Source organism: Triturus cristatus, chromosome 2_1 (assembly GCF_964204655.1).
Source record: "Triturus cristatus chromosome 2_1, aTriCri1.1, whole genome shotgun sequence".
Taxonomy (NCBI): Eukaryota; Metazoa; Chordata; class Amphibia; order Caudata; family Salamandridae; genus Triturus; species Triturus cristatus.
Window position 1 is genome coordinate 413,594,332 of NC_140581.1, and position 15,207 is coordinate 413,609,538.

At 43.3% G+C, this 15,207-nt stretch overlaps 1 protein-coding gene across 1 annotated transcript in view; it reads right to left on the reverse strand.

Annotated features, from left to right (window-relative positions):
- The window catches only part of SREK1IP1 (SREK1 interacting protein 1), a 160,128-nt gene that overhangs the window by 125,242 nt on the left and 19,679 nt on the right, over positions 1 to 15,207 (reverse strand). Inside the window, exon 2 of the mRNA XM_085631686.1 lies at positions 5,603 to 5,650. Within this exon, the coding sequence (XP_085487812.1) occupies positions 5,603 to 5,650 (48 nt within the window). The remainder of the gene's footprint in view (positions 1 to 5,602; positions 5,651 to 15,207) is intronic.

Sequence of the window (15,207 nt, forward strand, 5' to 3'; positions counted from 1 at the left end):
TCAGATCGTCCACAAACCCACACACATTGCTGGACACAGCCTAGATGTAATTTTTATAAATACAGAACTAGTTACCTTTCAAACAATAACTCTACTCACATGGTCAAACCACCATTTCCTTGTTTTCCAACATAAAACAACACTAAGTGACGCACCTAAAACCACCTTACGTGTATCCACCTATCTACCGTGGTACAAACTCTATTTTGAACACTTAGAAACACAGCTAACATCCAGTACAGATCAAGACACAAATGCTGTTCAAAAACTATGAGTAGCTACAGGAAGCGTTTGATATCCTAATACCAGTAAAAATGATATAACAGAATGGAAGAAAACAGGCACCTTGGAGAAATACAGAGCTGAATGAGATAAAACAACAAATTAAAAAACAGCAACGTGCCTTGCTGAAAACAAAAAACAATCAAGACAAACTTCGCTTACAGAAATCTAACAGATTATACAAGTCAGCTATCAAAAAAGTAAAAAAAATACCATTCAGACAGAATTCAAAATGCTAAAAGTGCAAACAAAATTCTACAAAATTCTCACTGAATTTGCAAACCAAATTGCCTAGGAGGAGCTAATCCCATTACTCAAGATTTTACAGACAAACTGGCAAATCATTACACGGCCAAAGCAGACACTTTTGACACGTTGGACTCTTATTTAAAACAAAGAAAAACCACCAGCACCAACTCTTTTCCAAAACAATCCAAGGATACACTAACCCAGCCTCTCAATTCCTTCCAACATATTTCACGCAATCAAGTTATGGACCTGGTCAAAGCAAGCAGGCCTGTGGGCAGCCCTTCTGATCCCTGTTCACAACAAACCTTCAAGAAAATTCTTCCAACAACCTCTGCTGCCACAACAATAAGAAGAATCATCAACAATTCCTTAACTAGGGGAATATTTTCAGAAGAACTAAAAAAGTAATGCATACGCCCATTACTTAAGAAAAAGAACCTGGACCTGCTGAACCCCGACAACTACAGACCAATTAAAAATTGTCCTTTCCTGGGCAAACTGATAGAAAGAGCAGCATTCGCCCAGATGTCAAAATGAATTTAAGATAATGTCATTCTTTTAGACTTCCAAACGGGATTTCGTCCAGGAAGAGGCACAGAATCTGCCCTTGTTGCCATCTGGGATGACCTTAAGAACACATTTGACTGCAACGGGGATGCTGCGCTACTTCTATTGGACCTCTCATCTGCCTTCGATACAGTTGACCATGACACTCTGATACAAAGACTCTATGAAGCCGGTATAGAGGAGTCTGCTCTTGAATGGATCACATCCTACCTTCACAACAGAACCAACGTGATCTAGAACCCCCTTTCTCTTCCAAACCATATTTCACAAGTGCAGGCGTCCCTCAAGGCTCTAGCATCTCACCCAAGCTTTTCAACATCTACATGAAGTCATTACTAGGCCTGATCAATAAATTTCACCTCACATGCTATAACTATGAAGATGGCATGCAAATATTCTTTCAACTGGAATGCCCCAAAGACATTGGAAACTTTCCAATTTTCAGTTGTCTCAGAGCCGTGGATCAATGGATGACATGGAGCCCTCTCAAATTGAATGCTTCCAAAACATAAATACTCACATGTCGCAACTGGAAAAATTATGACCCACGCGCCGCATGGCCTGAAGATCCGGGAACAACGCCTTAAGTATCAAAGGAAGTAAGAAACCTCAGAATGACCCTGGACTCCAAGCTATCAATGAATGCCCAAGTGGAAAAATTAGCAAGATCAAGCTTTGTTACTATAAAAACTCTGCGACGCATCTTCCTCTACCTGGGATTCCAACACAAGATCCAGGCTACCATCTCTCTTATTCTGTCCACACATGATTGCGCCAATAGCCTCTACTGCGGATCACCTTGAGCTACTATGAAAAAGACTACAACGGATTCAGAACTTGGCTGCCAGACTATTCTTACATATAAAACTGCAAGTCCACATCTCCCCTGCCTTGAGAGCCCTACATTGGTTACCGGCTGCCAGAAGATTCACACTTAAGCTGCTTTAGATCACCCAGAAAGCGATACATGGAACAGGACCGCTCTTCATCAGGAATAAAACCACAAAATACATTCAACAAAGGAACCTCAGCTCTAGAGTGGCACCTCGCCTCACAATCCTGCCCTACAAGAAAACAACCATGGGTGGAACATCCTTCTCTGTTCAAGCATCCAAACTATGGAACTATTTAACCTCAGACATTATATCCACAAATAACCACCTTATCTTCAGAAGACTACTCAAGAATTGGCTCTTACCCACATAACCACCATACTCAAACAAATATACAGCATATTCCTCTGTATATAAGCATTTATTTGGACTATAGATTTGTACCTACATATGTGTATTGCTTTGTATAAACATGAATCATAATTATATTTTTAAAGATATAAATATGTTAGTTCTGCTTAACAAATGTACATATTACGTAGTTACATTATTCTATGTTAAAGATGTATATTAGTGATTGAATAAATAAGTACATCTTTTATCATATCTATATATCTACAATTGCTTTACTATTGAATTACACATTTTATTTCAAGTACATCAACACCTGAAAGTCTTAGTTTATTAAATGCAACTTTAATCTACATACATCATCTATCTTCTACATATATACCTTCCATGTACTTATGTATCTTTATATTTATTAATTTACTTCTAATTCAGCATAATCAATGCACTACCCTATACCTCACCCTATATCTCTCAATATATCCTCTACCTCCACTCTCGGACTCATCTCAAACCTCATTCCACTACTTTTTCCAATGCACTACCCTATTTTTCACCCTATAACTCTCTCTTTATATATCATCTACTTCCACTCTCCCATTGATCCCAAACCCCAGACCACTACGATGATCCTCAAAATAACCATTCTAGACTCTTCCCTCCTCAAACCCCTCCTTGCATCATCTCATACCTCTTACTATTCAGATCTCCCAAACAAGCCTTTCTAACCCTTTCCCTCTGGCTTTTCTCTCCTCCACCTCCCCTTTACTCATCCCAACCCCCCCCCCACCCCCCCACTGCTATGAACAAACAAAAAAAACCCAAATAAGATATCTATCCCTCCACCATTCCTTTTTCAATCCAAATAACAGTCTAACATGGTCACCGCTCAAACCAAATTAATTTCATATTTCCCTATACTAATTCACTACTGTTGCTTAGTCATCCTGTGCCCTGGGCACCCCCCAACTTTTTGCTGACTGATACAGGTGGTAACTGACTCTGACTGACCCTGGGCTCTGCCTAACCAGGCCCTGGGCCAGTGCTATGCTGAAAGAAACACATTAGAATACAGTTAAAACACCTACATACACTAGGGTACACAATGGTATGGTGGGGTACCCCTGTGATTGGCATGACATACCCTATAAGCCCCTAGTATATAATAGGGCAGGGGGATTGAAACTACCTATAAGTCCCTAGTACCCTAGGGCATGGCAGGTTAGAGGCCAGCAGCTCTTTTTGCACTTGCATGTGAGCACTACTGAACCCTGAGGTCAGTTTAAAAACAATATCATATTGTTGAATTTCTCCTAAAGCGTACATACAAGAAGTTAAGACTTTCTTGTTTGCAAGTCCAAATTCAGCCTTCCAGTGGTCTGCCCTGATTGGTCACAGTTAAGTGCATTAGCCAGGCTGCCTTGTAGATGTGATGAAGAGCCCCTGGGGTTGACCAGCTCTGCTGGGAGGGCAGTGTGCTGTTCCATAGGAATGCCAGGCCAGGGGGAGGAGTCGTAAACCATGGTCTTCAAAGAGGAGAGCAGAGACCAGTGTCATTTACATCTCTGAACTTACCACCTCAGGCAGATGGTAGGATTAAGGAAGGTATGAGCAGATGCAGGGGGGAAGAGTCTAAGTAAATTAGCCATCCTAGGGCTGTGTTTAGCCAGCTCTTACCTCCTTGCTGAAAAATCAGCCATTATGGATTTGGAAGATTTGATGCACTCTGGGACAAAATAATGCCACACTACAGGATGTGGTCATATCTTTGAGGAGTTACCCTGCTCCCATTGGTCAGAAGTGACCTCCTGCATGACCCAGAGAACTTGGAATATGTATCTGAGAGGGGCAGAGCCTCTCGGATCTCCTGCTTGAAACTGAAGAGAATCAGAAGGGTCTGTCTGCACTGAAGATTTACAAGTGCATTTCCAAAGGCCAGGACCCTGAGTTTGCGCCTTTTTTGCACCATTGGAAACTACAGCCCTGTGGATCAAACCTGCTTCAAAAGGACTAAAGAGTGGACTCCCTGCAAGCTACAGGTTAACAGAGCTCACCTGGACATGCCCACAAAGAATTCCCAGCCTGGATTATCAGTGGATATGTAAGGGTTTTGTTCAAGTGGATTGCGGAATTGAAGTTTCACACTTTCAATGACCCTCTTGGAGATTCCAGAACCTTGGATTGTGTGTGTGGATACTTTGGGACCCGCAAGCAGAACTTCAGGAAGGAGTTCTAACTGGACCCCGCCTGCTGGAGAAGGCGGCACAACACAGTGGTGAGAAATTCTCCAGAACAATTTCTAACGGTGTGTCCCTGTCAGAGAAAACGAAATGACTAAAAGGGGCACTGTTGGTTTCTAAGCACTAGAAAGTGACTAATCTTTCAAAATTCATATCTCTGGTTCCCTACAGTGGATTTATTTTAGTTTTGGGTTCATTTGAAAGATAAAAATATTACCTATTTTTATAAATTGGTGTTGGATTTTGATTTTGTTAATTCTTAATTATTTACTGAATTGGTCGCAGCCACATTACCAAGGGTTGAGCATAGGAATAATTTTCTAAGACCTATTCTGAGCCCTATAGTGCGTTAGTGGCCTTATTGCCAATGGCGGACCTACATTTGCCCCTACCAATAATCCACTTTCCAACAACTACTAATGCTTTTTGGGTTCCAGAGTAGCCTGCTAGTCACCGAATAGTGCTGCAACACCTCATTAGGGATGCAAGCGCTATATAAATTCAAACCCTTCCCCATTTCATCCTTCCACTATCTTTTTCAATCCAAATAACAGGCTAACATGTCAAACCGCTCGAATTAATTTGATATTTCCCAATACTAATTCACACACTAATCCTTTTCTGGTTCCAGAGTAGCATGCTACTCGCAGAAAAGTGATTCAACACCTTATCAGGGGTAGCAAGAGCAATATAAATGCAAACCATTTATCTTCTATCCCTCCACTATCAATCCAAATAACAGACTAACCTATCCACCGCTCAAACTAACTTCATATTTCAATAAACGAATTCACCATTAATCTTGTTTGGGTTCCGGAGTACCGTGCTAGTCGCAGAACAAGTGCTTCGTCGCCTCGTCCGGGGTAGTAAGTGCTATATAAAAGGCAATTACAATACAGTACAATACTATACTGTTTTGCTTCTCTTGTGGCATAAGCATGTTCAGAAATGCATTGTTGTGTTGCCTGAAGTGTGTTGTTAAATGTAAGAAAATATCTCCTAACAAATACATTACCAGTACAACAAATATACAATAGCCTGCATATTAACCTTGCTCAAATAATATGTTTTTACTGTACTTACGGTATCCACATTTCTTACAGCCTGCCCTAATGCTATCCTTGTTGCCACCTGCAAACAAAGCACAAAGTAAGACTTGTTAACATCTGCACAATCACAAACCAAAAGCATTTTTTTTTTTTAACATGATTCACTTCTGATACCGTCTTAAAACAGCTGCCAAGTGTCATTGCCTACCAGGGACACCAATAATAGCTGCCAGTTACCTTCTTTTTTTACCAATATGACTCGAAAATGCATAATGAGGGGCAACGAAAGCTACACCAATAACAGATTGCGTGCATTGGAATCTACATTTTCTGCATGGCACTTCATGATTGAGCACTCCACCTTACCCGTTTTAGGTTTTTATCTGGTGTTCAAAGCTGTATTATGTACTGCCACCTGTATGCAAGAAAGAGGTGGAGTTTTTAGAACTCCTAAGCTGATGTTTGGAGAAAAAATGGTTGGAGTTCCAAAACATATTTAAAGATGTTATTTGAATGCAAATCTTTTGGTTTTGGGGAGACTTATGTTGGTACCAGGGTACGTTGCATAATTGTAAAGGCATCCCAAATTGACAAATAATTTTTATGTTACTTCAGGCAACCCTGCTGAATGCCCTGATGTGATCATTGCTGCTAATCTTATAGACGGTGGGCACAAACGTAATCTTGTTGAATGTGGTGACAATTACAACACTATGACATGAATATTAGTAGCTCTGGATGATTTTTGTTTAACATAAGTAACTATTATTAAAGAAAAGGTTGGCGACCCCAGCTATAACCAAAACAATCCTTTTTAGGGCTCGCGCCTGTGTTGCAGTGCGCAGCGAGAGCCCTTTTGTATCGGGTTTTGAAAGCTGACCACACGCTCGTGCATGTGATCAGCTTTCGCTGTTAGGCATTGGCTTTCGCATGCTTTTTTTTTTTAATAAAAAAAGGCACGCGATTGGGCATAGGCGGGACAATGTCCCGCCTTTGAAACGCCCATTCCCAATGGTGGCCAGCACGCGCAGCAGCACGCGTTTGACTTGCTGTCGCTGCCTCGCTCCCTCCTACCTCCCCCCTCTGTGGTGCGCGCACCACTAGTTGTTGACACTAGCAATCGTGACGCGATCGCTTTCAGTGCCGCTTGTTTTCTTTACTTTTGGTATAATCGCAGCACCCCCGCTTTACTTTTGATGTTATAAGTAAAGAGCGGGTGCCGCGATTATACCAAAAGTAAAGAAATAGATTTTTTTTCTATTTCTTTACTATTGGTATAATCGCGGCACCCGCACATTACTTTTAATGTTATAAGTAAAGCGTGGGTGCCGTGATTATAGGAAAAGTAAAGAAATAGAAAAAAACATGTTTCTTTACTTTTGGTATAATTGCGGCACTCGCGCTTTACTTTTAACATTAAAAGTAAAGCGTCGGTGCCGCGATGCTGGTCTTTTCTGTAGTGTTCTATGTGACATGGAAGCCTGCGTCACTCACATTTTAACTACTTAATTCATGTTGCACAATTAAATCTGCAGTGCACCTGCCTTCGCTGTACATACCCTATATTTGTTACATGTGCCCAGATGCAGTTTTGTATTACAAATGAGTTATAGCACATGCCTCCTAATACTGACAACATCCAGGGTTTATTGCTTGGTGAAAGGTACTGTTAACAGCTTGTGTATAGTCACGGTGTGTGCCTTACAACAACGGGATAGCATGTTGTGAGGTACCCATCTGCCAGCCATCACTCAGAAAACTTTGTCTCAGATCTACAACTTTGGCCAAGTGTGGCTGAGGCTCTGAGTGGAGCAGATGCCCCGCAGTCACATGCAATGTATAAAACCTATAGGTTCAAGAACAGCAGCCCTGCAGGCCATAGCTGAAGACAATCCCAGTGATCACCCAAAAGATGACATGTGAGACCTGCGCCATTCTCCTGCCTTGGCTTACTCATCTTAATTAGATGTCAAGACTGGAGGCGTGTATCATGCCTTTCACTTCTTTTATTACACACACAGCAAATACAGAAATTGCTAGCAACAGAGCAATTGTTAGAGAACAAAAGAAAATGTAGTTAAACAAAGCGAGACCTATCTGTGTAGTCACTAAGGGTACACATACGTCCTTGACGGACATATTTTGCAGCTCAGCAAGCTATGCCACATTTCCTTTCGTCTCAGAGTTTTATCAGTGTGAATGAATTACTTAGAGGTGAAGTTGCATGCCGATGCTTACATGCTTCTATGTAGTGGAATATTAAGCTAACCGCTGTGGGGATCCGTGGCATGGATGTCTAGAACCAGCAGTGCCTGCTGTTCTAACTTGCATGATGTGGCTTCCCTGTGGGGTTGGGGTGGATGGAGGGGGTTGTGGGGGGGGGGGGGGGGAGGGGTGCAGAGGGGAGGGAAAGGAAAGGTAAGAATGGTTTTGGCAGGGGAGCATTGCTGGCATCCCCACTTCTAGAGAAAAGCTTGTTAAGGACAGGGGACATGGCTTGATTGCTGTTGCAGCCAAAGTTTTTGTCAATTTTCGCAGCCGGAATTATAGGATGATAAAACAAAGTCCGGTTCTTCAGTATTCCATACAGTTATTCCACTTTGTCGGACCCGTAATCTGAACCCTAGTGTCTCCACTGTGCTATACTTGTTTGGGAAAAAAACTTGACGTCATTCTCCACACAGGGTTAAATGTGCTTCAGCAAATTTTCCAAAGAGCTCTATTACTTCACTTCCGTTTTTGCGGTTTGGCCGCACTCTGCCATCCTGATGGAACATGAATCCGGCAGCTTAAATGAATCTCACCGTCCCACAACATATGCCTGAAAGGAGATATCGAAGTCTAACCTCATTCAGCAACAGCATATAGCTCACCACAGACTGAGTGCACCGCTGCGCCACAGCTGGCTCCCTTATGAGCATTGGAACCAGTTCATGTGGGGAGCCCCAAAACTCCTCTAACAAACACACCAACTTTCTTCTCGACTATGAAAAAGCCACCCATACACGGCTACACACTCTTGCTTACAGACACGTCCCTTGATCTGTCGTACTTTAGAATTTGGGACCGCGTAGGAGGCAGGGCCCTACCCCTGTCTATCCCGGTATTAGTGAACCGCGAATGGTTAATGCGGTATGTACAAGTGCTTTGTACAACGTTTTAGCTATGAATGCACTGTGTATACGCTATTATACATCACTACGTGGGTTCCACTTTAGAGCGGCGGCCATCTTATGGTTGCCCTCACATAGGCTACATAGCATGAAGCAAATACGGGCCTTTTAGAGCACATGTGCCTTTCTTTGACTTTTCTGTGACCTGGGCAGCTTGGCTCCGCTGCCCCAGGTCAGTCCGGTCTCACGAGTTCCCCGTCCTCTGGCCACCTGTGATTAGCATCAGGGCTTGACACACCATAAAGTCTTTTCATCCTACACAAGCCTCCAGCTAATCTCTTTCGCACCTGACTGTTCCTGCTTTATGGTTTGTTTTCCAAACAGGAGATGCTCATGTTTATTGGGGCCTATCGATATCTGATGTGGGATCTGAGCCTTGCTGGGTAAATAATTGCGGGCTGGCTTAACTGGAATGTGGGATGGTCATCATGACTCTGCCTTTTCGTTTGTAATGTATACTTTATATGGCCATATCATAAACTAAGGAATGTATGCCTGAAGCAGGATATTTTGTATTTAAGGAGAAGCCCGTTTCTGTGATTTTTAGCAGTCTCCTGAGAACATACACGCTGTTGTACTTCTAGGATACCTGTAATTGGTCTGCAGCCAATAAACTGATCTTTGACTTCACCCAGAAGACTCTGTGTTTCTGTAGGTCTGAAACAGGAAGAACCCGAAGTCATAGGGTGTGTTCCCCTGCACCGCTGGGCTTAAAATTCCCAGTACTTCAGTTGGCGCCCAACTCGGCGCGATTTCAGCGGTACCGATCCAAGCCAGAGGTTCGTGAGGAGCTTCGTGTGGAAATTCTGGAGGAAGGCCACTTCATCGACCCCTGCATGTCGACGTGGTCCGAAAATCTTTTCTGCGAGGTTCTCCGCGTCCCGACGGCTACGAAGGACTGCTGCCCTGATTAATCGCCCTGTTTTGGACCCTTGACGATTTTGGTAGAGCGAAACAATCGAGAGAGTCTTCTGGTGACGCCATTGATCATCGATATTCAGTTAAGTATAAGTGGAGCGTCTCCCAATTTGTTTGGTATCCTTCGGGATAATTTCGGTTTATTTGGAGTTTGCAAACCCCAAAGCCAGAGGACTCGTGTATTCACGAGACTATCGTAATTGATAATCCTTTGAAGTTGGGAACTAGACTAGTGAGCGAAGATGCCTGGTGCTAGTGTATTTGGAAGATTATTTTGTTTGGGTTGTGGAAGGGATTTCCAGTTGGAGGATTCATGTCCGGTTCCTCCAATTGGAACTCCAACTTATGAGCTTTATGTAAAACATGGCGTGGGCCCCATTGCATATAATGAAGTATGGATCCGATACACCAGAAAGGACGGTGTTTTAAAATGGCCCTAAAATGGTAGTTTCGATACAGATATCTTAGATAATTTGGAAGTGAAATTGTTTAAAAAGAAAGCCCGGCCGGCAATGTTTGATACTTTTTCCTATGGCGAAAGGAAGCCAAACAGAAGGAAATTAAGCTAGCGAAAAGGAATAAGAGAGAAAGAGGTATGTCAGTGATGCAAGCAGCTGTGCAATTTAAAGATAATGAGGAGGAACATATGAATGAGCAATTGCACAGACAGCGCAAACTAGGGATCGATAAATGTTACCCTGTTTTGTCACCCCTTGTGCAAGATGAGACAAAAGAGAAAGAAAAAGATTCCCTAATGTCCCATTTGTTAAGTTCACCACCCCCATATGCGCAAAATGCCACCGCACCTCCACAGCTTGTAAATGTGCAGCCTCCAGTAAATATGCCGCAAGCCTTCCCGCAGCCGCCAGCTCCTCCTCAGCTGGCTCCTATCCCTGCAGTGCAGCCCTCTCAAGGGCCGCCAGTTTTGCTAGCTGTTACCCCCGCGCTTCCTGCGACTTTGCCTAGCACGCCAGCGGCTTCCCCTGGCGCTTCTTCTTACACTACCCAGGTACCTGTATCTGAATCTGTTTTTCTTCCCTCTGTCTATCCCCCCGTTTTCGCCTCAACCTCTCCTTCAGCACGACAACGACTAGCTAATGTAGTTACTAGTCTAATGTCGCCTCTCTTTGGGTCATCTAGTGCGACTCCTGCCTTACAGCGTAAGCAATTGCACAGTCAGCTGCCTGGTCCTGACGAGAAAGAGGTGTTAGATCATCTGGCGCGTAGGTGGATTGGTTTCCCTTTACTTTATAATGTGGAATCAGTTGTTACCGTTTTTCACCAATGGGATGCCCCAACACAGAGGTATGTCTTTGACAAAATGTGTGAATTCCTCTGTGAGGAATTGGAGGATAATGGTGCAAACCCAAACCCACAGGAATTGTGTCGAGTGCGATTTGATTTTGAAAAAGGTACAATTGTGGGTCCCAATGTAGATAAAGCAGTTGCGACTTTACTGTCCTTCAGAAATGGCGAGTGTCAGCAATCATTGTTTAAGCAGGATTTCCCTGTGGGGAAGAAGGTAAAAGCACGCCAATATCCAATGTGTGAGGTTCCTCCAGTTTGGAGACCTGGCGATTTAGCTGCTAACCCACCTGTTCAGCCATATTTTCAGTGTGTTTGGGTGCATGTCCCTTGGAAGTCTTCTGAGGTCTTAGCGCTTAAGCAGACATTGCCTGACCCCCGTAAAAACCCTACAGGTTATTATAAGGAGTTATCTCAAACTGCAGAATCATGTGTAATGAATCTGGCTGACATAGACATGTTGTTTGGGAATGTTGTTTCACAGCCTTTATGGGGATCCATTCGTAATGTAGATCACGCTGCAGAATTGGGTAACACATGGGCTAATATCATTGCTGCAGATGCTGGCCAAGTTGGTGGCGCGAAACCTGATCCTTTGGTAGCAGAACTCCCTGGTCGAATTATTACCTACATGAAAACTATAATGCCTGCGATGCGCGTAAATTGGGATAAACTATCCGCATGTAAGCAGAAGAAAGATGAGACAGTGTCTGATTTCTTCACCAGGTTTGAAGAAACGTTTATCGACCACAGTGGTCAAGACATGAGCACTGAAGGTGGCCAACGGTTATTTGTTGATAAATTTGTACAGAACCTACTTCCCGAGTTGTGTAAGAAATTAAAAGACTCAGAAAGTTCTTGGGCTGTTTCCTCTTCAGAACAAATACTGGCTACTGCACAGTATTATGAGAATAGAGACAAAGATGAGAAGGATAGAACAGATAAGAAAACAAAAGAACTAAAGACAAAGGTCCTCTTGCAGCAGGCTTATCCACCACGTGGAGGACAGAGTAATTATAGGCAAACACAAGGTATCTATCAGCAACCCCAACAATTTCAGAATAATCAGCAAATGAACGGGTATTATCAACCACGAATCCCTGTAGGTCCCAACCAATGTTCATATTGCAAAGAGGAAGGTCATTTTAAATATAGTTGCCCTAAATTAATGCAGCGTAACAGTAATGTGTATGGCGCAAGAGGTAGAGGTGGTCAGCAAGCTCCTAGGGGTAGAGGGCGTGGAAATGCTCCCCAGAACGCGCGTCCTCTTCCACCTCAAAATACCATAAATAGCTTTGATCAGCAAGCCAACGCGACTGGTAATACAGCTCAGTACTACAATAATGATTATTATGCAGAAGATGACAATGTAGAAGATAACGATTACTAGGACAGCCGTAGACAGAGAGAGGGAGTTGTTTCAGTGCCAGTGGATCAGAGCGGACCTTATGTTAAAGTAACTACAGCAAATGTAACGGAGCCCTTTCTGCTGGATACTGGTGCTGCAAAGAGTTCAATTATGCATTCAAAACTCCCTGGCGCGCCTTTGTCTGGCGAAATGAATGTTTCAGTAGGTTTTTCTGGCGCCCCAGTTAGGAACCCGATTTCTAGTCCTATGTCACTTTCTGTTGGACCTTGTGAGCTAAAAGCACCCCTCATCCTAACAACAGGTTGTGGTGAAAATTTGCTAGGCTTAGATTTGCTAAAAAGATTGCATGCAACGCTATATTGTTCTCCCTCAGGAGTACAACTTACATTAGGCAAGAAAGTGATTTCCCCAATGTATTTGTCTAAAAATGCAAAGCCACCTGAATTGTCATCCCTTCCGGAGGTCCTTTGGGCTACTGGTCCCAATGATGTGGGTCTTTTGGAAATACCGCCATATGTGGTCACTTTAAAAGCCAATGTCAGATTGCCACGTATTCCCCAGTACAAGATCTCCAATGAAGGTCAGAAAGCATTGTTAGCAATTGTCAGTGATTTGATTAAAAAGGGTGTAATTGAAGAGACAAGGGGCAACGTTTGCAATAGTCCTGTTTTACCGGTCTTAAAACGAACGGACCCTTCACAGCCACCTGTTTACAGATTTGTGATTGATCTTAGAGAGGTTAATAAGATTGTTGTGCCACAGTTTCCAGTTGTCCCTGAAATAACTGCCTTGTTAACCATGATTCCAGCCTCCGCTGCATGGTTCTCAGTGATCGATCTGAAGAATGCCTTCTTTAGCATCCCAATCGCAGAGGAGAGCAGAGACATTTTTGGCTTTAGTTTAGGATGCCGAAGCTTCCGCTTTAAACGCACTCCCCAGGGCTACTGTGAGAGTCCATCAATATACAGTCAGGCTTTAAAAGCGCAGCTTGATGCACTGGTTTTACCTAGTGGCGCTATCCTTATTCAGTATGTTGACGATTTACTAATCGCCGCCGATACTGAAAAGATTTGCAAAAACGCTACCTTGTCATTGTTGCGTCATTTGTCTGCCTTTCATCACAAAGTGTCTCTCTCAAAGCTGCAATATTGTCGACAAGAAGTGACCTACTTAGGTCATCTCTTATCGAAGGAGGGAAGGAAATTGACCCAGAACGAATTCAAGCCATTGCACAGTTGAGTGTGCCAAGAACACAGAGAGAAGTGCGTGCTTTCTTGGGCATTACTTCATACTGTAGGCATTGGATTCCTAATTTTTCCTTGTTGGCAAAACCTTTGTTAGCCTTAACATGCAAAGACACACCGAATCCTATCCCATGGTCTGAAGAGTGTCAGAAAAGTTTTTGGGAATTGCGCAATGCATTATGTTCAGCTCCTGTGTTGGGTACCCCTGACTACAGCAAGCCTTTTACATTGTATGTTCATGAGAAAGATGGTTGCGCATTATCAGTGTTAACACAGCCTTTTGGCGACAGACCGCGTCCATGCGCATATTTTTCGTCAACCTTGGACCCGGTAGCGAGGGCATTGCCAAGTTGTCTGAGAGCCACAGCCGCCGCAGCTATGTCTATTCGACAGTCTGCTGGCCTAGTAATGGATAATACATTGATTGTTATGGTTCCACATGCTGTGGACACATTGTTAAACAGGACCAAGACACAACACTTAACTAGTGCGCGATTATCTGGTTATGAGCTGACACTATTAGCAAATCATATACACATAAAGAGATGCAACACGTTGAATCCAGCTACACTATTACCAATTCCAGCAGACCTAGATGAGATTGAGCAACATGATTGTCTGTTCAGAACAGAAGAAGAGACGAAAGGAAGAGTAGATCTTAAAGATACTCCCCTGACTGAGTGTGATGGTACTTTATGGGTGGATGGTTCGTGTTTCAAGCTTCCGAATGGTGATACGACTGCTGCATATGCTATCACGACTTTGCACACGATTGTGGAAACTGCACGTGTGCCACAAAATTCGGCTCAAGCAGCAGAATTGATTGCCCTTACGAGAGCATGCGTGTTGTCTGAAGGAATGAAAGTGAACATATATACGGATAGCCAATACGCCTTTGGCGTGGCTCATAGTTTTGGGCGATTGTGGAAGGAACGTGGGTTCCTGACTTCGCATGGAGCTAAGATTCAGAATGGCAAGTTGGTGAATGATCTCCTTGAGTCGCTGACCCTACCGTTGCAAGTTGCGATTATGAAATGCAGTGCGCACAAGAAAATCACTGATGATGTTGGTCGTGGTAATGCGTTTGCTGATGAAGTCGCGAAAGAAACAGCAAAAGATGTAAAGACTCGAATGTATGTTGCAGGCCCTGCAAGATGGGTTGGTGATGTTGGAATGTGTGAAAACACAATAGAGAGTGTAAAGTCCCTTCAAGCTGAAGCCACAGAGAAAGAGTTGAGCAAGTGGAGAGAAAGTATGGGTAAGTTGGATGAGAATGGTTGTTGGATTGATTTGTCAGAACATAGGCGATGGTTGTTACCTGATGCATATGTGCTTCCAGTGGTTACTATGGCACATATCAGTACGAAAGGAATCTGTAAGTTGTTGGCTCCAGTATGGCAGAATGCTGGAATTCCTAAGTGTGCAGAGAATGTGGTCAAGAATTGTATGGTATGCTTGAAGTACAACCCTGGTAGGGGAACCCCAACTCCAGCTGGTCATTTTGCACCTCCATCATATCCATTTGAAGTTTTGCAGTTGGATTTTATCCACATGGAAAGATGCAACAACCTGAAATATGTATTGGTGGTTGTCTGTGCTTTTTCAAAATGGATAGAGGCCTATCCCCTAA